The sequence below is a fragment of the Bidens hawaiensis genome, unplaced genomic scaffold (assembly GCF_021521415.1).
Source record: "Bidens hawaiensis isolate Kalapana, Puna unplaced genomic scaffold, B.hawaiensis_p1.1 tig00028598_1, whole genome shotgun sequence".
Lineage (NCBI taxonomy): Eukaryota > Viridiplantae > Streptophyta > Magnoliopsida > Asterales > Asteraceae > Bidens > Bidens hawaiensis.
In genome coordinates, this window is record NW_027505126.1 from 1 (window position 1) to 25048 (window position 25048).

At 33.9% G+C, this 25048-nt stretch overlaps 3 protein-coding genes across 3 annotated transcripts; 2 read left to right on the forward strand and 1 right to left on the reverse strand.

Moving 5' to 3' along the window:
• Nucleotides 1-2476: 2476 nt before the first annotated feature.
• On the forward strand, nucleotides 2477-6661 carry LOC143610891 (protein DWD HYPERSENSITIVE TO UV-B 1-like; the record flags this gene model as incomplete). The annotated part of the gene is made up of 5 exons (XM_077085246.1): nucleotides 2477-2543; nucleotides 2623-2876; nucleotides 4522-4645; nucleotides 5381-5902; nucleotides 6203-6661. Coding segments are annotated over 5 exons (1426 nt in total), but the record flags the coding sequence as incomplete, so codon positions are not given.
• A 2517-nt stretch (nucleotides 6662-9178) lies between these two features.
• LOC143610897 (protein DWD HYPERSENSITIVE TO UV-B 1-like) lies at nucleotides 9179-16354 on the forward strand. The gene is made up of 10 exons (XM_077085250.1): nucleotides 9179-9294; nucleotides 10603-10669; nucleotides 10785-11038; nucleotides 11897-12473; nucleotides 13265-13876; nucleotides 13987-14427; nucleotides 14807-15001; nucleotides 15584-15640; nucleotides 16121-16183; nucleotides 16262-16354. The coding sequence occupies exons 1-10, from the start codon at nucleotides 9263-9265 to the stop codon at nucleotides 16346-16348; spliced, it is 2385 nt and encodes a 794-aa protein (XP_076941365.1). The 5' UTR covers nucleotides 9179-9262; the 3' UTR covers nucleotides 16349-16354.
• Nucleotides 16355-18275: 1921 nt separating this feature from the next.
• On the reverse strand, nucleotides 18276-18752 carry LOC143610900 (zinc finger protein 7-like). Its single transcript, XM_077085251.1, has one exon. It carries the CDS (start codon nucleotides 18750-18752, stop codon nucleotides 18276-18278), a length of 477 nt encoding a protein of 158 aa, XP_076941366.1.
• Nucleotides 18753-25048: the final 6296 nt, after the last annotated feature.

Here is a 25048-nt window from a genome sequence, read left to right on the forward strand (position 1 = left end):
CAAATTCTCCAACAAATAATAATAATAATAATAATAATAATAATAATAACAATAATAATAATAATAATAATAATAATAATAATAATAATCTCATGAAACACTTCTTTTTCTAAATCTCTAAGCCCGATGGTTTTGTGGAACCGAAAAACAAAAATAGGGGAAACTTTACACCAAAGATTGGCGTGCTCCCGAACAACCGCTATCACACCGCAACATGTGGTTAATTGGTTTGTCGCCCCCCCCTCCCCCTCACACAAGGCACAAACATTATCCAAGACCATAATATTCCTTTATTCCAACACCCATCGAGTAGAGATTCTATCAATCTCTGCCATCCATGGTTGGATGCTACACTTCGCGGACACCTATGCACTCCACTTCAAAACGTAATTGTTACCAAAATTTTTATTTTTATTTTTATTTTTATTTATCAAGCCTTTAACTAAGCTTACCGAGAACTCAACCCCCTTTGTCTTCTAGCCAAACCCACTCATCGGGCCCATCTCCCCATCAGGAAAAAAATAATTTTATTGGGCCGGCGTTGGGTTCCTGATCCAACACCAAGCACCCATCCTCCAAATTCCAAAATCTTTCTTTTTAACTTTGCACATTTTATTCTTTTGAGTTTATATAAATGGGGACACTCTTCTACATTTCTAATCAATCCAAAGAAAACTTTTGTATTTACTTTAAACAAAAGTACAAAACTAATAAAAAAAGTTCATGTACTTACCATTTTAAAACAGACGTTGGATCATTAGATTTTCGCTTATTGATCACAATTGACCTCTGAGCTACTGTTTTACACCTAAAACACATACTCATTAAGTGCTTAATGTATAAACACTAATAATAATAATAATTCATGTCGTCACACTTCAAACGTTGAAGCAAAACGCATTTAATGTCGTCGACGTATGTTAGCCGCCACACTTAGACTACTATTTAGAGACTTGTCATATGCTAAGTCAATGCGGGGCATGGTTTGTCCATTTTAATCGGTTAGGTTATACTTGGTTTTGACATTCGTACCGCTTTATCATATCTTCATGCTTCGTTTGTTGCACACTTTTCTTCCATACTAACTATCTTCGTTTTCATATGTCTTTCGGATCCAAAATACCTCCATCTTCAATAATCGTAAATAAATAAGTTATAAGTAGAATCAATGAGTCAATAGAACCACTTATAGAATCGATTAACATAGTTGTGATGTTTCGGTCCATATGTCATCTTTAAGTGAACTAATAATATTATTATACCATATTATTATCAATGTATCATCGTACTCAATAAATCCCATCAATAGCAAGGCAATGACTACCTCTACCCCGTAGAATAGAGAGGTTGCTTCTAGTGAGACCCCTGGCTCAATTATTATACGATATCATAACTTTCTAATAAAAAGGTTATATAACTAATAATCTACGCGTTTATATAACTTTCTATTAAGTTGCGTAAAATACTAAAATGTTACGATGATGATGATAATAATAATAATAATAATAATAATAATAATATTAATAATAATAAAATGATCAAAGTGAAGGATTTCAATTCATTCCGTTACCGCCGTAACAAAGTCACGTCTCGTCGTCCGGTGACGTCATAACCGCCATCACCATAATATGATAATTGACATCCCAACTCTTAAGGGCAGGTAATCGATTAATATTAATATAGCTTGCATTTCACCTAATTCTGATCGATTAATATAGCTCGATTTCATTAGACGTTTAATCACAAACGCATTGGTGTTATTATTGTTAGCTGTAATCATTAATATATTTGGTTTAGAGTTTATTTGTTCCGCGGTAAATAATAAGATGAAACGTTACGTGAACAGTTTGTGAACCGTTCAGCAGGATGTTCGTTCATTTAATAAATGAACAAACATGAACGTGTTCATTCGTTCGCTTAGTTAAATGAACGAACATGAACATGAACAGAGGTTGCGTTCGTTCATTTGTGTTAGTAGTTCGGTAATGTGTTTATTTACGTTTGTTAGTCCATGAAGTGTTCGGCGGTATCTTTGTTCGTTTAATAAATTAACAAACACGAACGTGCTCATTCGTTCGCTTAGTTAAATAAAAGAACATGAACAGAGGTTGCGTTCGTTCATTTGTGTTTGTGAACAAGTTCAATCCTTTAATGAACGAACACGGACAAGATTTTCCATTCGGTTAGCGTTCATGAACCGTTCGTGAACAAGTTAACGCTAAACGAACGAACATGGTCGAAACTTCGTTCGGTTCGATTCGTTTACAGTCCTGGGTTTCTTGGCACGATTTTGCCTGTTTTTGGTTCGGTTAACCGGTTTGGAACCGGTTTGAGTGGAGAGAATTACAAACCGATTCCTTCGGTTCCAAACCGGTTTGGTTTTGGTTCGGGCCATAGGTTCGGTTTGGTTAAGCGGTTTCAGTGTGCAACTCTAATCCTAACATTCACTTACTCACATGTTGATTCTTGTTTGTAGGTATATTGATTCCTGCAACGATTGCAGTACTTTACCTAATGAATCAATTTTATCAGCTTTCAATAAGGTTTGCTTCGCTGTCTCGGTTTAAATATATTGATGGAAATTAAGTAGGATACCAACCATTTGGCATTTTTATGATGTAGGCTGAGGTTAAGAAATCAAATAATGAAGAGTCTAGCTTTGTGATATGTCTGGATGACTTAAAAACCAACGATATCCATCCGCTTTGCAATGTGCTTGTCCAGATTGATATTTCAGAAATAGACTCAGTTGACATACTTCAAAAGTCAACATGTTCGTTAGAAGGCGATTCTGTTTTATCGCTATTGCATGCAGTAGACCAAAAACTCCAGGTGGTGGATCTCCAAGACAGAAAACTCGGCAGGGACTTCTTATTGTACGTCTTACACTTGCTTAATTTTTACATACATTTTTATTTTCTTTTGATTAAAAAAAACATTTTTTTTCTCAATCTTAGCAACGTGGTTTAAATTAGGTGCAAAATAGAAACCAACTTACGCTGCGTTACCAATTTCAGCAATCAAATAAGTTTATTTTACATAAACTCTTTTCACATAAAGCTTATTCATTTTTCATACGTGGCACGGGATGTGGTGGCAGCGGGCATGGCTCAACTAGCGCCAGATCAATCAGTTATGGTAAAATCAGCTAAAGTTTGCTAGATCAGTAAGATATGATTAGTTGGTTTCTATTTTTTTTCCACTAAATAGTTTGTTGCTAGCATCGGGAAAAAAATTGAGTAGTTCGTTTTTAGTTTGTGCGGTTTGCCCTTATTATTAGCATCAACAGAAAAACAGTTAGAATTCAGGACTTGCTTATGACTTATTCACAAAATGCCTTTAAAAATGTTGAATATTATAGGTTTAAAGTGTTGTCACTTGTCCTAACAAGAAGTTCAAGGACATTTATATAATTCTGCATGTTTTTGGCTGAAATTGATATAAGTGTAAAATGATGCTTACTTGGGCACTATAAGAAAGTTTTAATGGAAATAGTTGAATGTTTAGGTGACCTACGCCTACACTACGTTATCCTACATATATTTCCTATTTTTTCATATGTATCATTCATCGTTATTAAAAGCCCTCGCTTCTTGCGCCTAGGCCCATTTTCCAGGCCAGGCCCAATATCTGTGCTTCTAGTTCCTAGGCCCTTGCTTCTTGAAGGTGACAACACCTCTAATGGCATTGATGACGGATCAAGAACAATAGTCATTTGAACGTTTACTAGTTATACTTTTTGACCTTTTGGTTTTTATGTTTTGAACATTTTGGTACTTTACTTTAAACATTTTGTTATTCAAGTTTTGGAATTACATTTGAATCTCGACTCTTTTAGAGCTTTTGGTACTGATAGCCTTTGTTTATTATATATGAAGAATGGTATTATCTTTATAATACATAATATATTTATATTTTTTTACTTAAGTGCACTTTTTTTGTCTTAGGCCCACACTTATTTTGCGCCTCACGCCTAGGCCCCAGGCGAGGCCTATGCGCCTTTGATAACTATGGTATCATTATCATCATCATTGCCAACTTTGATTTTTTTTTGAATTAACGAGCTTTGTATGACTTACTTTTGTTAGGGGGCTCTCACAAGGAGGCTTGTCATGCCAAGTTTTGAACTTAAAGTATTCCCATTTCCGAAAAGTGAATATGATTGGGACGTTCATAGCGAATGCACACTCTTAATCTTGATTTCAGTCCATCACTAAACACTTTTGGTAAAGATTGCTTTACATGTATGCCAAATCTAAAGTGTCTATCTTTATGCGAGACAAAAATATCCAATTTGTGGACTACAAGTGCCTCACTTGCAAAACTTCCAAATCTAATCGAACTCCGTTTTCAAAGCTGTTTTTGTTGTATTGACTCCAAGGCATGCCCTGTATCTTTTCGGGCAACATCAGATGAGGACACTAGTTTTTGTTTATTTAATGTAACTCCCAAAGAACACAAAGATTTTTTTCTTAATGTGTTTCCAGTTGGCAATTATAATTCAATTTATGAATCGGTAAGTGAATCCGGCGAGTCTACAGATAGTGAAGTTGACTTTTCAAATACACATCCTGGCATCAATATGTTGGAAGCTTTCACTTATGAATCTAGTTACTGGAACGGGTTGCTTGATCTTTCAAATGAGGTAAGTATTATTTTGTCTGAAGATTCATGATGATTCTTTCTTTTTAATTACGGCTCATTGCATAAAGACTAATGTGATAGAGTATCACTGCAATCTGCACTTACTAATTAGGGTGGTGTGGTTCATGTTGGTAGTTATAAATTATAATCAATAATGTCCCGACCACGCGAGTGCACTTGAAGTGAGCCAGTTTGATTGTTTTAGTGGACATATAACCGGTATAGCTTGGTAAAAAAGATGATGTGGCAAGCAGCAAGCCACCTCATTAAACTATTGACTCATTTGGTAATTATGTTTTTTTTTAATAAATGGGCTCATTTGATCATTTTGCTTTCTTGAAGTTGGCTAATTTGGTGATTTAGTTATAGTCACATCATCAGAAAAATGCCATGTAACTTCATAACCGAAAACCGGTCATTATTTGATCAAATTACTAAAATAGCCCATTTCAAAAAGTTATTATAAGTTTATAACCATTTTGGGACATGGATGTGGAAATGACCATTTTCTGCAACATTCACCTACTCAAATAGAAAAAAGGAGAAAGTTGGCTATTCAAAATGGAAACAATATTAAGTTTCTCGCCTTAGTTTTTTTGTTAAAGGCAACGAATGTTTGTTGCCTTTAACAACTTTTAGTAGCGATAGTAACATAAATCATTTTAGTAGCGATAAAGTTATTATATTTATTATTATATTTTTTGCAATAGTAACATAAATTTTATCATGTTATCAGATTTTTCCTTGGGGATCAGAAGATGCAGCAGAATCATGGTCCAATTCATCCATATTAAGATCTACCTCACATAAATCACCAAAAAGACATTTCTTTTATCATTCTTCACCAATATGCAATGAAAAACATTATAGAGAGTATTTAATAGCTTCATTTCCTAATCTAAAGGTTTTGGATAATCAGCCAATCAGTAAAGCTAACAAAGATCAAGCTGCAATTATCTATTCAGACAACTTTGTAGATTTACCATACAAAAGAACAAATAAAGTCGGGTGTGCAATATTGCCTTCTTTGCATCCACTTTCAATAACCGCATGTATACCAGATAATGCTGGTGGAAACTTTCGTCCGCGACAGTTTGAGTATCATCCTTCTAATTCAAGTTTAATGGTTATTGGAACTTTGGATGGTGAAGTTGTTGTTATTAATCATGAAAGTGAAAATGTCGTACGGTATATTCCGTCGCATGGACCTAGAAATAGAGTTCTTGGATTATGTTGGCTTAAAAGGTATCCAACTAAGGTATGTATTTGACATATTATGCTTCAATATTTCAGGGCAGTTGTGGAAAAAATCTTAAGTCTTTTTTTTTTTTTTTTTATGATTTTCACATTAGTCCCGTTTTAACTTAATGATAAGTATTTGGATTTTATTTCAATGAAAAAGTCCTTTTCTTGCATGATAAAATTGTTCAACTTTATAAAAGTTAACGAAAGGTCCTTTTTTTATAGAAAGTTTTGGAAATTATATGTATATGTAATCTGTTTAAAATGATGCAAACTTTTAAGTTATAAAATCTAACAATTATCCCTTTTTTCGCAGCTTATCGCAGGGTCAGATAACGGTTTGCTGAAGCTATATGATATTCAGCATATTCCATCAACAAATGGTGCTTCTGTTACCTTTGACGAGTTTAACCAGTTGACTTCTGTTCATGTTAACTCATTAGATGAACTGTTTCTCGTTAGTGGTTATTCAAAAGACGTTGCTTTGTATGACATCAGCACTGGTAAACGCCTGCAGGTGTTCACCAACATGCACCATGAACACATTAATGTTGTCAAGTTTGCAAACCATTCACCGTCTATGTTTGCCACATCATCGTTTGACCATGATGTCAAAATGTGGGATTTGAGACAAAAACCGATTCACCCGTGTTACACCGCTTCTAGTGGTCGAGGAAATGTGATGGTTTGTTTCTCTCCTGATGATCATTATCTTCTTGTTTCAGCTGTTGACAACGAGGTAAATTTCGCATTTTCACAGTTACTTTTTGTTTGAAGCATACAAAGACTTATAAACATTATTATTATTTTTTGTTGTATAGGTAAAACAACTGCTGGCTGTTGATGGAAGGCTTCACCTTGATTTTGGAATATCTCCAACCGGAAGCTCTCAGAATTATACGCGCTCGTATTACATGAACGGGAGAGATTATATTGTCAGTGGAAGTTGTGATGAACATGTGGTACGGATCTGCTGCGCTCAAACAGGAAGACGGCTCAGAGATATATCATTAGAGGTAAGTTGCTGATGTGAACTATTTTCAAACTATTTTTATGATTTATTAATTAAGTCACAAAAGTATAAATTTTGCATAAAATAGAAATCAACTTGCATTTCATTACCAGTTTTAGCGATGTCTAAGTTAATCTCTATTTTTAATTTTTTTTTTTACAATTTACTAATTTAAATAAGAAATAAACTTTAGGGATTTTATTATTAAATAAAAACAAAGTTTGAGGATTTAAGATTTTAATCACTCACAGAATAATTTAAGTTTATATATTTTTGAAGTCAAAATGAACTTTGATGACTTATTGAATCAAGAAAATAGTTTAAGGTCTAACCATATTTTAGGTGAAAGTACCAAATTATGAATAACTGTCATGTTTTGCCATTTTTTTAGCATCACTTTTTATGTTTGTTTGGTTGCGGGTATGCAGGGAAAAAGTTTCCGATCCTCCATGTTTGTGCAATCTTTAAGGGGGGACCCGTTTAGAGTGAGTTTTTCGTTTTCTTTCATTTATGTTTTCATGTTTTAAAGTTGGAAAGTATATACTAAAGCTTTACCGTAAGGGGGCGTCTTGGAAAGTATATACTCCACATCAAACAAACTTTACATGGCACCCGAGCAAAAATTTGGTTGTTTAGTCGCCAAAAGCTTCCATATGATGAAAACGCCCTTAGAATTCAAAAACAAATTGTCTGTAGAAGTCAAAAGACTTGCTTTTTGTACTGTGGTCAGGGGCATTTTTGTCATTTTACAACTTGTTAAGATTTTGGCAAAATCTGACAAAGAAATCGAATCAACACTTGTAATGTCGTCTTTGTGTAATCTTTTGAATACGATGGCCTATGTGCGAGAAGTTTCTCAAATTTTCACTGCACCGGAGAAAATAACATTTGTTTTCATTATTTTTCTTGTTTTCAGGATTTTAACTTGAGTGTACGTATGAGCCCTGCAATCGTCAAGGTTGACTTTTCCCAAACTTCACGTATTCTCTGTTGACGCATGCAACGATTTTGACTTACAGGCGTAAACTTCTGCAGGTCGACGTGTTCCCTTCCAGCACACAGTGAATGCATTTTTTTGTTGTTGATAAGAAATAACTGAAAAGTTAGTGCATCTGTAACCCCTGTATTTTATTTTTAAACTTCATTACTTTTCACAAAATAGTTTGATGGTTCCCATAAGTTTACCTAACATCTTTTATAACTTTATTATAACCTTTAATTAGTGATAAATTTATCTATAATTTTTCTTAAACTTCTTAAAAAAGCAAAAGCGTTGTTACTTATCTTCCATGTATGTATGTGTGTGTGTGCGCGCATGTAGGTTTACATAGGGAAATATTTATAAGAAGCCTAAGCAACAATCTCGTGGTAACGTGTGATGCTGAGAGAAAAAAATTTTTAACTATTTTAACACTTTTTTGATAAAACAACACAGTCTTTTTTATAATGATAAAACAACAACTTTATATGGTAAAACAACATGTTTATAGGTGTGTCGGTACCATTACAATGTCATCTAGCCTTTTCTTTTTCTTATATTATAAATACTAAAATCTTAAGGTCTAAAATATTTTTCGTCTTTGGTCCAAAATAGTTTAACAATTCTTGAAAACGACCCTACCCGGCTTTCACGTGAGAGTAAGTATTTGTACATGGGAAAGCTCTATAAGGAAATTATAAGTTAAAGGTTTGGCGCTAGTTAACGTTGTGTATTTAATGCTTAACTACATGCGTTAACTAAGTATTTTATATAGCGATAACGGGTCGCTAGTACTTAATTGCCCCAAATTAATCAACCGTTGCAACTAGGGCTGTAAACGAACCGAACGAACACGAACAAGGCCTTGTTCATGTTTGTTCGTAAAGAAAATAATGTGTTCACGAACACTTACCGAACGAGATTTTATGTTCGTGTTCGTTCATTAAAGAAGTTAATGTGTTCACAAACACAAATAAAACTGGCAGAGCTAGATATCGAGACCAATATATTCATCAATGTTAATAATGAAAGCATTTAACCGAATCAAATGAACACGAACAAGGGCATGATCGTATTCGTTCATTTAACTTTAAAAGAACACGGATACTTAATTTAACAAATATTTATGTTCATGTTCGTTTATTTGAAAATGGACATTTGTGTTCGTTTGTTTAAAATCTAAACGAAAATAATTGAACAAAGTTAAGTGAACACAAACAAACATAAACAAACTTAAATGAAAACAAATTAAGAAAATTACTTAAAATTGCACCATTTCAATTAACTGTCAACGTGAATTTGACTTTCAATATCTTCTACGGTTGTCCGTAAATCATCTCCGATCAACGGACCGTTACCGGATTTGCCGTCCGTCCGTCATCGCCATGGTTATCGACATCCAAACCCTAACGGACAGGTAATATGATAATATCAATTTTACTTACTCTTGTCTTCATTACGTCAACATAAATCATACGTATATTATAAATAATCGATGATGAAATTAATTAATTAATTGTTTCTGATTATTGTAAACAATGTGACCTTATTATGATCGATTCATAATAATAATAACTTGGTTTCATTAGAGTGATTATTATTATTATACGTTATAACTATAAATGCATTGGTGTTATACTGTTATATGTTAATTGAAATAGATCGATTGATCGATCTATAGATCCGGTTCAGTGTTTGTTTAGCCCGAGCCTGAGCTCGATCTCGGCTCGTTTCGAGCTTTTTTTTCTGAAGCTGGAGCTCGGCTCATGAGTAGTTTTTTACAAGCTCGAGTTCGGCTTGCTTATTATTAGTTAATTGATTTATATATGTTTTTAATTATATATATTTGAAAATAGCCTTAAACGAGACTAAGCTCGGCTATGCGGTGTGAAATGTGACCTAGTTCGGATCGATTAATAGTAACTCGATTTCACCAGAGTGATTATTATACGTTAACCACATATGCATTAGTTTTATTGTTAATTGCCCGATCGATAGATAGATCTAGTTCAGTGTTTGTTTAGCGCGAGGTAGACTAGGCTTGTTTTGACTTACGAGAGCCTGAGCTCGATCCCGGCTCATTTCGAGCTTTTTTTCTAAAGCTCGAGCTCAGCTCGTGAGTAATTTTTTTACAAGCTTGAGTTCGGGTCGTTTATTATTTGTTAATTAATTTATATACGTTTTTTATTTATTATATTTATATATTTAAGGCAATCCTTAAACAAGTGCAAGTTTGCATCGCGAGTCATTTTTTACAAGCTCAAGTTCATTATGTTAATTAATTTATATGCGTTTTTATTTATATTTATATATTTGAGAAAAGCCTTAAACAAGTCTAAGCTAGGCTCAAGCTCGTGTAATACCTTAGACGAGCCAAAGCTCGGCTGTGCAGTGTGAAATTAATACGTAGAAGTCCAAAAGAGGTAAAACTTAAAATACTCGAGGCTTGAGTATTTTATCGATCCGATCTTGGGCTCAATAACTAAATACGCTTTATTTGAGGATCCAGCTGGGCTCGCGCTTGAAAAAGATTGGCTCGTTTCGAGCTTTTCATCCATCGGATCGCGAGTAGTTTGCGAGTGGCTCAGCTTGTTAGCACCCTAATTAGAGCATGTCAGACTGTCAACATGTATTTACTTTGTTTGTCCATGACTCCATTCAGGGTCCGCTATTTGGTTACCGTATCCTAACAAGCGCTATTTCACATGTTGTTTCTTGTTTTCAGGTATATTGATTCTTGCATCGATTGCAGTATTCTACCTAATAAATCAATTTTATCAGCTTTCAGTAAGGTTTGCTTCGCTGTCTTGATTTAAGTATTTGTATTATTAAAGAACCTGTAACAGTGTCTAATATGTTGATGGAAATGAAGAAGGATGCTAATCGGTTGTCATTTATATGATGCAGGCTGAGTTTAGAAAATCAAATAATGAAGAGGCTTGTTTTGTGATTTTTTTGGATGACTTAATAAGCGTTGACTTCCATCCACTGTACAGTGTGCTTGAACAAGTTGATATTTCTGAAATTGATTCAGTTGACATACTTCAAAATTCAAGATGTTCGTTAGAAGGCAGTTCTGTTTTATCGTTATTGCATGCAGTAAACCAAAAACTTCGGGTGGTGGATCTCCAAGACAAAAAACTTGGCAAGGATTTCTTAATGTATGTCTTACACATTCTTAATTTTTACTTACATTTTATTTTCTTGCGATTTGTATTATTGTTGGGGGTAAACAACATCTACAAGAAGTGTACTTTACATATTTTTTCTTCCAAATTTAGCAACCGAATTTAGATTAGGTGCAAATAGAAATAACTTACAGCCCATTACCAATTTCAGCAATCAAGCCACATGGCATTTGTTGTAACGTAGCATATACTATTTAGTTTTCTGATGTGGCTTCTTAGGTGTGTTAGTTTTCAAACTTGTAAATAAATTTGTTTTATATAAACTCCTTTCACATAAAGCCTTTTTATTTTCATATGTGACACCGGATGTGGTGGCAGCGGGCATGGCTCAACTAGCGCCACATCAATCATTTAAGGTAAAAATAAGTTAAAATGGCATCGGTTGCTAAATCAGTAAGAAATTATAAGTTGGTTTCTAGTTTGTGTGTACCAAATAGTTTGTTGCTAGGATCGGGAAAGAAAGTTGTGTAGTTCGTTTCTATTTTGTGCGGTTTGCCTTTATTAATAACATTGGTAAAACAACTTGGGTTCGCAACTTGCTTGTGGCTTATTGATAAAATGCCCTAAAAATCTTGAAAGCTCAAAAGTGTCATTGATTTGGTGTCAGGATATTATATGTTTAAAATGTTGTTTTTACAAGAGGTTCAAGGGTATTTTCATGGGGCCCTATAAGAGAATTTTGACGGAAATAGTCGATTACTCGGGTGACCTCCACTTATATTATCCTAATTTATACATACATTTCCTATTTTATATGTATTCTTATTATATCATCATCAATTCATCATCAAATTTGAATTAACGACTCGTTTTGTGACATATTTCTGTTAGGGGGCTCTCACTGAGAGGCTTGTCATGCCAAGTTTTAAACTTAAAGTTTTCCCATTTTCGGAAGGTGAATATGAATGGGAAATTCGTGCAAATGCACACTCTTAATCTTGATTTCAGTCCATCACTATCCACTTTTGGTAAAGATTGCTTTACATGTATGCCAAATCTAAAGTGTCTATCTTTATGTGAGACAAAAATATCCAATTTTTGGACTACAAGTGCCTCACTTGCAAAACTTCCAAATCTAATCGAACTCCGTTTTCAAAGCTGTTATTGTTGTATTGACTCCAAGGCATGCCCTGTATATTTTGGGGCAACATCAGATGAGGACACTAGTTTTAGTTTAATTAATGAAACTACCGAAGAACACAAAGATTTGCTTCTTAATGCGGAAGATGAACTCTCTAATGTGTTTCCAATTGCCAATAATAATTCAGTTGATGAAACGGTAAGTGAATCCGGCGAGTCTACAGATAGTGAAGTTGACTTTTCAAATACACATCCTGGCATCAGGTTGTTGGAAGGTATCACTTATGAATCTAGTGACTTGAACAGGTTGTTTGATCTTCCTAATGAGGTAAGCATTCTTTTGTCTCGTCCGTTATGCTTCGTTTTTTTTAAATTAATTAGGGCTAGTTGCATAAAGGCTAATGTCATAGAATATCAACATACTTAGGTTGATGGTCTGTTTTGGTAAATATAATTAATTAATAATGTCCCAACCACGCGATTGCACTTCTGTTTTGAAGTGAGCTAGTTTGATAAGCCGTTAAGCCACCTCATCAAAATATGTGCTAGTGTGGTAATTATACTTTCTTTTGAAATAGGCTACATGATCATTTTGTGTTTTTGATGTTGGCTAGTTTGGTAATTTACTGATAAGTCACCAAATCAGAAAAAAATGCCATGCAACTACATAAACAAGAAACCGGCCATCATGTGATCAATTTACCAAATTAGCCCATTTCTAAAAGGTATTATAACCATTTTGGGACATAGATTTGGAAATAGCCATTTTCTGCAACATTCACCTACTCAAATCGAAAAGGTGAAAGTTGGTTATTCAAAATGGAGAAAATAAGAAGGTTCTTCTTATGTTATATATTTATTTTTTAATGCAATAAAATTCTAGCCTTCATTTAGTTTTTTTTGTTTTTTGTTTTTGTAATTAAAGTATAATGTCCCTACTTCCTTGCCTTAAACAATTTATTTTAAAAGTTTGCTTTAAATTCTTTTTCGGAGCGAGAAGGTTTGATATTACCTAGAATAGAAATCTGAGGAAAGCTGGTTACTTTTTTTTTATGCAATCATTCCTTTTTATTATTATAGTTTTTGCAATGGTTAAAGAAGTTTTATTATAAATATCAGATTTTTCCTTGGAGATCAGAAGATGCAGAAGAATCATGGTCAAATTCATCCATATTAAGATCTACCTCACATACATCCCCAAAAAAACATTTTTTTTATCATTCCTCACCAATATGCAATGAAAAACATTATAGAGAGTATTTAATAGCTTCATTTCCCAATCTAAAAGTTTTGGATAATCAGCCAATCAGAAAGGCTGACAAAGACCGAGCTGCAGTTATCTATTCTGACAACTTTGAATATCTACCATACAAAAGGACAAATAAAGAGAATGTTGCTACTATCCTGCAAAGCCGTGAGGTTAAAGGGCATAAGTCACGTAGTTATTATTCAAGATCACTCGGTGCTTCAAAAGTCGGGTGTGCAATATTGCCTTCTTTGCATCCACTTTCTATAAAAACCAGCTGTATACCAAATAATGACGGTAGAAAATTTCGTCCGCGACAATTTGAGTATCATCCTTCTAATTCAAGTTTAATGGTTATTGGAACTTTGGATGGTGAAGTTATTGTTGTTAATCATGAAAGTGAAAAGGTCGTACGGTATATTACTTCACATCGATGTATGAATAGTGTTCTTGGATTATGTTGGCTTAAAAAGTATCCAAATAAGGTATATCTTTGACATATTATGATTTATATGAAATTAATGCTTGTAAAATGATGCAAACTTAGTTATGAAATCTAACATTATCTATCTTTTTTTTGTTTTTTTTTCTCCAGCTTATATCAGGGTCGGATAATGGTTTGCTGAAGCTATATGACATTCAGCAAATTCCATCAACAAATAAGGGTATCTACGCAAATGGTGCTTCTGTTTCCTTTGATGAGTTTGACCAGTTGACTTCTGTTCATGTTAACTCATTAGACGAACTGTTTCTCGCCAGTGGGTATTCAAAAGATGTTGCTTTGTATGACATCAGCACCGGTAGACGCCTGCAGGTGTTCACTGACATGCACAAAGAACACATTAATGTTGTTAAGTTTGCAAACCATTCACCGTCTATGTTTGCCACATCATCGTTTGACCATGATGTCAAAATGTGGGATTTGAGGCAAAAACCGATTCACCCGTGTTACACTGCTTCTAGTGGTCGAGGAAATGTGATGGTTTGTTTCTCTCCAGATGATCATTATCTTCTTGTTTCATCTGTTGACAACGAGGTAAATTTCGCAGCTACGCAGTCAATATCGGTGGTATTCCGGTTATAGGTTTTCATGTGAAATATCGGTCAAAATATCATTACCGATAATATCAGCGATATTGACTGGTATTTCATCGATATATCACCGATATTCCCGATATCAGTGTTTTGAGTCTTAATCAGTTCCTACTTGCTACAATTGTAGTGTTTTGCAAGTCCCAAAAGGATAATTTGTTAATAGTAGGAGAGTATACTGAATTGTTAGTGTTAAAGTGCTATATATATAAATTATGCATGATATTAAAATTACCGATATCCCACCGCGTAACTGCTTAGTTTCGCAGTTACTTTTTGATTGAAGTATACAAAAAATTTTAAAAAAATGTATATTTTTATAGGTTAAACAACTGCTGGCTGTTGATGGAAGACTTCACCTTGATTTTGGAATATCTCCAACCGGAAGCGCTCAGAATTATACGCGCTCGTATTACATGAACGGGAGAGATTATGTTCTTTGTGGAAGTTGTGATGAACATGTGGTACGGATTTGCTGTGCTCAAACAGGAAGACGACTCAGAGATATATCATTAGAGGTAAGTTGCTGATGTGGATTTACACTGTTACCAAATTCATAAGGTTTATATCTTAAAGTTTTGTACATGCTTTCAACGAAATTGTGTAGTTCATGAACTGTTTTCATGATTTATCGAGTTATTAAAGTCATACGCCATTTGCTGTGCAAGAATTGTTTTTGGATATAAATCTAATAAGTCAGTTTTTTTTCCATATTTGCAAATAAATTTATCTTTCTAAAACTTTATATGGATATATATGGCATCCGAAGTGGCATAACATCAATTAGTGCCACATGAGGCGTAAGCAGTAAAAATAAGGCTGGTTGCAAAAATCTGTAATAATTGTAGGTTGATCTCAGTTTTTTCTATTTTATGCAATTTACATTTTTAAATAAGAAGACAAAGTTTGAGGACTTAACCACTTACAAAATAAGTTAGTTTATATATTTTGAAGTTACTAAAACTTTGATGATAAAATAAAATCAAGAAAATAGTTTAGGGTCTAAACCATATTTTAGTGAAAGTCAATTCTTGAATAACTGTCATGTTTTGCCATTTTTTAGCATCACTTTTTATATATGTTTGGTTGCGGGTATGCAGGGAAAAAGTTCAGGATCCTCCATGTTTGTTCAATCTTTAAGGGGAGACCCGTTTAGAGTGAGTTTTTACTTTTTTGTTTTTGTTTTCATGTTTAAAAGTTGAAAATTAAACTTTTATCTGCACAAAATATTTAAAAACTTAATCCAAATCCACCTATATATCAAAACAACTTTACATGCACCTGAGCATCGATTTGGTAGTTTAATCGCCAAAAGCATCCAGATGATGAAAATGCCCTAGAATTTTTAAAAAGAAATTGCTTGTAAAAGTCAAAGACTTAGCTTTTTAAGGCATTGATTCTTCGCACAGGAAGTTAAAAAAAAACTAGTCTTTCGTACCGTGGTCGGGGGCATTTTTGTCATTTTACAATTTGTTGTATTGGCTGGAATTGACACAAAGAAACTGAATCGACACATGTGATGCTGTCTTTGTGTAATCTTTTGAACACGGTGGGCTATGCGTAACAAGTTTTTTTATTTTGTACGGCACCGGAGAAAATACCATGTGTAAATTTATTTCAATATATTTTTTTTTCAGGATTTTAACCTGAGTATATTAGCAGCCTACCAACAGCAAAACTCGAGCCCCGAAATCGTCAAGGTTGACTTTTTCCAAATTTCGTGTATTCTTTGTTGACACATGTAAGAACTTTTGACTTACATGGCTAAAATTCTGCAGGTTAACATGCTGACTTCCAAGGATGCCGAGAAAGAATCGTTGAGCGATGAGCGTTCCCCGTCAGCACACTGTTTGGGAGGAGCCTGATGTGATAGTTGATAAGAAATAACAAAAAAGTATTTGTTAGTGCTTTTGTAACTCATGTATTTTCTTTTTAAAATTCATTACTTTTCATATGATCCTAAAATGTTGTAGGACGGTTACCGTATGTTTACGGTATCTTTAAATATATTCATATTCTTTAACCATTTAGAACTCGTTACCGGAACCCTACAGGACTTATCAATACCTTGCTAACATATAGAATCAGTTGAATTGCGCTTTGCGCTCGCATAATTTTAACCTCATACTTAGGGGAAGTAGGTGCTTGACACTCATCACCCTTGAAAGCCTAAAATGTTTAGATTTTTTTAACCTATAACTTAAAATTTTATGTATAATAAACCAAAATAATTGTGACATCAGCTTCTAAAATCAACCATGTACACCATTCTTATGAATTAATTAAAAAGTTTTAAAATGTTTTATTAAGTTAAATTACATTTTTAATTTGAATACAATGTGTCTTTTTTATTTTATTTCATATTTTCTATACACTCAAGTTGCAATCCTGAATACCACACAAATATATAATTTACACACACCATGATGTTTTCTTGTTTATTAAATTATTACCAACATTTTCAACGTTTTAAATGAGTAACAGCATATAATGTATTTTCTATAGTTTCACTATCAACTTGAATGGATTATTTTTTTTTATATATAATTTTTTAAACGTTTACATGTCAGGTTAAACTCTCATCTAAAAAAATAGAACTCAACTATTATCAATCAATAATTATTGATTGTTTTGGTGACTTTTTATATTTAATTTTCCTTTGTTGAAATGACAAATGACCATGGTTCCACACTAGACCATTATAACTTATTACTAGACTTTTTTTTAAACAACAGATAGTCTTACGTGTAAATTTATCTTTTCGGGGCTATGTCCAAGGTCGACGACTCCTCAACCGCAGTGAGACCGTACCCCTGATGCGCGGAACGTGATGGACTCACATTGATCTTTCACCATCTCATAATCATCCTTCTATCTTCTACATTCCCGGACGCACAAGGTTTGTTTTTGCGGTGTCGTAGGCTAATAACCAAATCGAACTGTGCACACCTCCACCCTTAATTAGTTAGTTTAGTTGATGTGACTTGATAAGCAAAACTTCTGAGTGAGAAATGAAACGAGAGGGAATAATAACGCGTGCTTTAGAAAACTTAATTGTAAACTCAAAAAAGTAGAGAATAATTGAGTATTGAAAGAATGAGAGAGTAAGCAGAAAACATGAACAAATTATATGTGTTGTAATTAAGAAAGTAAGTTAACAGTTTTTCAATATGCAAATATGTGATATGGTATCATGTTTATCTATATGCATAGCATTATAATCATAAGGAATAAATCATAGTTGTCAAAGGCGCAAGGCGTACTCAAGGTGCTAGGTGCGAGTCGCTTCAAAAGCGAATGCCAAGATAAACAAGACACATAGCATAAAAATATCACTTTTTTCGGGTTTCAAACATGTTTTTGACTTGTTTAGGGCCGGTTCCATGACATTTTTTGATGTTTCACACAAGTTTACCCGGAATTTGCAAAATTTTGATGGACTTTTCTGGATTTTGGCCAGAATCTCATCGGAACCTGACCAAAAACTAGCCGGAATCTTGCCCGAAGGTCGCCAAATATGACTAATATCATTACCACAAAAGAAGAAAAAACATGATTTACTAAGTAAAAAAGGTGCATAATATTTATTAAATAGATCTTCCAAACTCAAACTCCAAAATGCATTTTTGTTTCTAAATGCAATAAATCTTATTCTTAGAGAAACATGAGACAAATTCACTTAAGAATATTACACAAGTTTAACAAGTTATCAACATCATAATATATATATATATATTGAGAAACCGATATTTCTCATTAGACGACGACGCAACATACAACGACGCTACAAAACTACAGCTTTAGATTCAAGTCAATCATTTGATAATCCGACGGCTGAGACCCCGTTTGCGCTTCAAAATAAAAACCTCCATGCCATTTTGACCCCACATCTTCTTGCCCATCATAGGGTGCGGCTCGCACCCAACTGACTCCAACGGTTCCATTATCACCAAACCGTGGTATAGCTAATTCATCATCTCGGTTTGGTGTGTGAACCGTTGAGTGGGCTTGAACCATAGGGGATTGGTTAAACCTGAAGTTAGCTGGAAATATATTATTACTCGTGTTTGGTGCCATGTATCTTCTAGCTGCGTCACGCTCTCGCTTATGAGCGTTTTGATGACCGCCTAATGCTTGTGAACTGTAAAACCTTCTCCTGCAGAAGTTGCATGTATACACCTTCATAGGCTTTGATGCTGAGGTGGCACCTAGATTTTGTCCTAGGCTAAGATCTAACCAACCTTTGGTGGTTTCTTGACTTCCATCCATTGCAAATTGTTGTTACAAGATTTTATTATGTTTTAAGATTATATATCTTGCGAATCCGAGGGGAAAATTGAGTATATGAGAAAGAAGCTATATATAATCAATGATGCTCACTGTTAAGTGCTTTTTCTCATGGGCGAAGCTTACTGAGGGCCACCCAGTATTTTCTTTTTTTTGCAGTAGTGTAAACCAAGCCCGGCTCCGAGAAAGAAAAAAAAAATTTGGGTCGAAGGCGAATTTTTTTTTTGGTCTTAATTAAAAAGAAGTATTTTGTTGGTTTAAACAATTAAATTTTTATATAGGTTTACTTGGTTATAATTTGGGTTGTGTAAAAGTTTTTTTGTATAAAAATAGAATTAAACATGTCTCGAATGAGACTTAAACCCATAACTTTTTGGTTGAGAGTAATACCCATTTGCCACCAGACCAAGCTAGTGGTCATATAACCAGGTTTAAACATTAAATATAAATATTGTTCTTAATAAAAATAAAAATAACTTTTCTTTTAAAAAAAGTTTCGGGCCTAACAGGGTGTCGGGCCTGTGGCCGTCGACCACCCCGCCACCCCTATGGGCCGGCCCTGGTGTAAATTCACCTGTTTTTCGCCAGGAAATTTTTATACGTAGTGTAAATTTACCAGTTTTCGACTGAAATTTTGAGCTTCCCCCTTGTTTATTATTTTTCTAATACATTTTGAGTCTGAATCCGACCACCTCCCCAATTTTTTTGCGAAATTTACCGGTTTTCCGTCCGAATTTTTTATAAGCAGTGTAAATTTACTAGTTTTCGATCAAAAATTTGAGCCCCGTCCACCCTCGTTTATGAAGTTTTTTAACGTTTTAAGCAGTGACGAAACTTGGATGCGAACACACAAGTGGGGGGGGGGCTTAAATTTTCGGCCGAAAATGGGTAAACTTACACTACGTGTAAAAATTTTAGACGAAAAACAAATGTATTTACACTACTGAGCTAAAAAAACACGGGGGGGGGGGGGGGGGGGGGGCATGGTTCTAAAGAAGCTTCGCCCGAAAATTTAGTGGGTGTCACCCTGTTTTTTTGCGCAATAGTGTAAAGTTATATGTTTTTCGTCTGAAAAATTATATATGTTGTATAAGTTTACCCGTTTTCGACCGAAATTGTGAGGCTGGCCCACCCTTGTTTATGATGTTTTTAATACATTTGTATTTTCAAACAAATATAAACGAGAGGGGGGCTCAAATTTTTCGGCCGAAAACGGGTAACTTTACACTACGTATATAATTTTTCGGGCGAAAAACGAATGTATTTACACTACTAGGTGAAAAAACATTGGGGGGGGGGGGGAGGGGGTAAAGAAGTTTCGTCAGTGATTTTGAATCTGCCCCCAACAATCTTGTCCAAGTTTCACCACTGTATTTTTTTTCTCTCCACACGCTACACTTACACACCTTTACATACATAAACTATAAATGTCATCTCTCTTAAATGTCCCCACAAACAGATGCTTGATGTTGATCCTTGCAAGCCCTTATATTCTCCACTTTCTTAACGTCTAGTGCTTGAATAAAAACACCAACTTCACATGGTTCTCTTTAAGAGTAACTAAAAATGTATAAAAGTGACAATAAAAGCATCCCAAATGTGGTCATGTCAAAAAATTTAACAATATTTTTACTGTCTGCCATATTCAAGAAACACAATCTTGCAATTGTGTCACTATTGCTATCTTTTTTAAAAGCATAATATAATCATAAATCACAATTATAGCACGATTTCTATTTTCTTGCGCTTTATTTCAGTTTTTAATTGTGTAACTTATTTTTGTTTATAGGTAAATTGAATTTTAATAGTCTCATATTTTTGCAGTTGGCTGATAATAATCTCACCTCTATAAATAGCTTCCACTACTCCCACATTTCACATTAAATGTTTTCATTAATTGGACCTCTGCTTAAAAAAAACATAACTCTGTTAAGTTTTTTTTTCCGAATTTCAAATTGATGTTTTAAGACATTTGATTGGAAGGATGATATGAATCGATTGATGTTAAACTTACATCTAAACGGTGGTCTAGGCGGCTTGATTTTTGGATCAAAAGTCCTAAAACATTAGTTTGAAATTTGGAAAAAAAATTAACGAAGATAAGTTTTTTAAACAGAAGCCAAATGAAAACAATTAGTGTGGTAGGTGGACCGTTGATGGTTATTTTCTGAAGTGAGATTATTATCAACCAGTAACGTTGGATTATTAAAATCCAATTTCCTATATTCATATTGAACTTTTCTTGTTTAGATACTTGTGCTTTTTATTTCTTATTTAAATTTTCTTGAGACATTAACTTCACATAAGTTGTTGCTGATAAGAAAACAAACAGTGCTTTTGTTATTTATCTGGCTGTATTAGTCGGTAGGATATTCTGTTACTATTGTTAAATGTTAAGCCACTAGTCTTGTCTGGTGGGCACCGAACAAAATACACATGGAACCCCACCATTAGTAAAATGATGTGTTCTTAATTGTGCATTAACATTAACAAATATAATTATATATCAATAAATGATGTGGTTTTACATAAAAAATGTGATTTTAGGTGGTTGACTAAATTTTAAAATTTTTTAGGTAATTTGCTATCTAAGATAGCGGACTATGAGAACACATCAGCTAACTTTCCAAGTGGCAGTCCAATCGTCCAAAATGGGTGGTTTGCGTAATCCGCTATATGAGATAGCTAGCGGCTTCCACATGCCACAATTGGATGACTTGGATTGTCACTTGGAAAGTTAGCTGGCGTGTCCTCATAATCCGCTATTTGAGATAACAAATTACCGAAAATCACGTAAAATTTAGTTAGCCACCTAACACCACCTTTTTTTTTTTTTTTGTAAAACCACCTAATCCAGCAAAAAAAATAATAATCAAGAAACGTAGTTGTATCAACAACCTCCAAAAGCGGGCTTTTCGTTATTGTTTGTTTTGTGTGTTTTTTAAACTGTCAAGAGATTGATACAAGTTTCTAAATAAAGAACTTGGCTGTTTGTATTATTAGTGTGTACTTGAAGCATGCAGGAATATTGCTAGTGAAAGAATATCAAGTTGATTCTAGTGATTTTGTTCATAAATATAAGGAAAGTGGGTGCTGTTTGTATACAGTAAGAGTACATTAAAGCCACTTGTGACTTGTATAGTTGTATCTTATCCTTTTCCATTCATAGAGGTAGTTGTTTTGTACTACATCACCATCAGTTATCTGTTGGACCTTGCAAGACTGGGCCCCATAGTCCTATAACCTACTGGTCATATCTTAGAGAATAACATATAGCCGGTCAAAAGCTCGTACAGATGTTTTTTAATGAAACGTTCGCGGGAAAACAAATACTTTACAGAAGCTTCTGTGTGCGCAGCGCAAATAGAAGAGCTCCTGCAGAGCTTTTTTTCAAAGCAAAAGTTTAAAAGATATGTGGTGTTAAAGTTAAATATAATTATCATGTTAGGATTTCTATATTCCCATTGAACAGGACCATTTGTGTTAGATTTTGTGTGATTGAGTTCCCACAAGTGTTGCGGATTCTTATTATTGGTACCAGTTTTATTTCAACAAAACAAATATGTCAAATCCACCGGTATTGACGTAATTCAGAATTTTGAGAATTATTCAAATATCGACTTCATCAAGAAGAAACGAGCTGAAGGTTATGCTTAGTAAATATATTAACAAGGCTCTTCTTCTCAAACTCCAGTTTCGCCATTCAAATTCACTGAAAGACGGGTTTGTTTCTATTGTGGTGTTAAGGGTCATGTTGTAGCTAATTGTGAAACTAGAGTTCACGACATTAAAAAAAAACTATTGAATGATGTTAAACCTATTGGATTATATTGTTATCAAGTATTATTAGTGTGAGTTCATGGGCCCACCTTAGGTCTATAGGGTTTGCATTCTGTCTCTATATATTGTAATGCCTTATCAAGAAATAAACGACCCAGTATTAATTACCATTATCTTACAAAACCAACCTTTGTTTTTCGAGTTTAGTGTTCTACAATATGATTCAAGTCCATACATATTTAGATAATTCCCAATATAACATGTAATATTTATTACCAAATGAACATAATAACTAAAAGCAACACTGTAAAAAGGTTAAAGAAAAAACAAGTTACTTCAATTATTAGACTACAATGGAAAACAGTGTTGTGTCTGTTGTCTAAAATTCTCAGCCAGATATATATGTTAAAGGTCTCTATAACTCCAAGTCTTGTCAATTAGGCACTGAACAAAAACCATGGAACCCACCATCACTCATAGTCTCATATAATGTGCTTCCATTTTATTATTAGTCAGAAAGCTAGATCCTTTATTTCTATGCATATTGTATTATTATATTTAGTACTGTATTAGAAACATATTACACCTATGGTAGATTTGTTTCAATGCAATTTGACAAAGTTAGTAATACAATTAGCAAGTTGGTCTAGTGGATGTTGTGTGTATATAGGAGTCCATTGATAGCAACTTATAAGTTATAACATGTTATATTATTAATCGAAATTATATGAAGAACCATTGTACTGCTCCAGCTAATATGGACCTGATGTGTCTTTCTAAATTGAGGTATGTTTTAAATATGTTTATTCATTCTTCATGTTGAATGATCATAGTTTAGAATTTAGATGATAATAATAATAATATTAATAATAATAATATTGTTTTTTATTAATCAAATTTTTTGGTCATTGCCGGTCCCAACTAACGATTTGGCTGCGATGGTCTCATATTTTAACGTATTTGTTCCCAACGTTCCTCGACTAATAGTATGTTAACGCCGTTACCTGTATGTCGTCGGAAAAGTCACATTTTTTCCCGTAAAACGCAACATGTACACCATCACCACCACCAACTGAGTCACCGCCAATCAATCAGCACCACCAACACCGTTACTTGCAGGTCGTCGGAAAAGTCACACTTTTCCCGGAAAACACAACTTGAACACCACTTGAGTACCACCAACCAATTCCGACGACCTCAATAATTGGGGTTTTACTAGAAAAATGTTCCTAAATGTCCGATTTAAGGTTACAAAGATGTTTGGTACGAAAATGCTGAGTTTGGTGTTAGAATTCTGTTAGTCACAAACCATTGGGAACAAATATGATAAATGATGAGATCGTTATCAACCCAATTCGTTAGTTGAAACCGACGACCAATAGATGATAGTAAAGATTATTAAAAACCGATACATCTAATAATAATAGTAATAATAATAATAGTTAACTAGTGATAACAATAGTGATAACAAAAGATAGTGATATAAACTAAAAACAATAGCAATGGTCCAAAAGGTAGGACATTTAGTCCAAAAATGCATGAACTAAATTTGATGCATACTAAAACTAAAAAGCAACTAAGGAGAAAAAAAAAGTAGCTATTAATACTATAAGGCTATGTGTAGTGTAGAGGCTACAATTGGGGGCGAATTGTGACACGTGACGCCTAGTCAGCAAAAGAGGCAAATTTGTTTTTGGGGTGTAATGGTGTAGGGGTTACAAGTTGGGCCCATAGTATCTTTTTTTATTATTTTCTTTTTATAATTAAACTAATCAAATAAAAACCAATTTCTTCAAATAATTAAATAAAAATGCATTAAAATTAAAAAGAAATACAAAAAAATACATAACTAAAAATATAAAAAAACATATACTGTAGCTCGGTTGGCGTACATGTTTAGGTTCGGGTCGGAAAATTGAAACGGATAGCTCGGTTGGCTCGGTTGGTACATATACATATACATACACACACAACATATATACATATACATATACATATACATATATACACACACACAACATATATACATATATACATATACATATATATATACACATACACAACATATATACATATATATACACACACAACATATACACATATATACATATACGTATATACACACACACACAACATATATACATATACATATACATATATATACATACACAACATGTAATAAAATAATAATTCTTCTTCTTCAACGGCGACAAAAACAACCCGCCCCCGCCCCTTTTCATCCACATATCGCCCGGGGGCGGTGTTTGCGCCTAATTTCGCCCCTTTGTCGCCCGAGCCTACGCCCACTACACTCAGCCTAAGTGATGATTGATGTTAACGAGGAGACAACACTGTTTCTCATTTCAACTTTCAAGTCTTTTCATTTGCAGTTTCGATATATATATGATCATGAAGAAAGTCAAATATCTAGGTGGTTTGTTAGTTAAATCATCCCTTCCTTTTCCATCTAATTTCTGGTTCATGTTTATTTCCAGTTT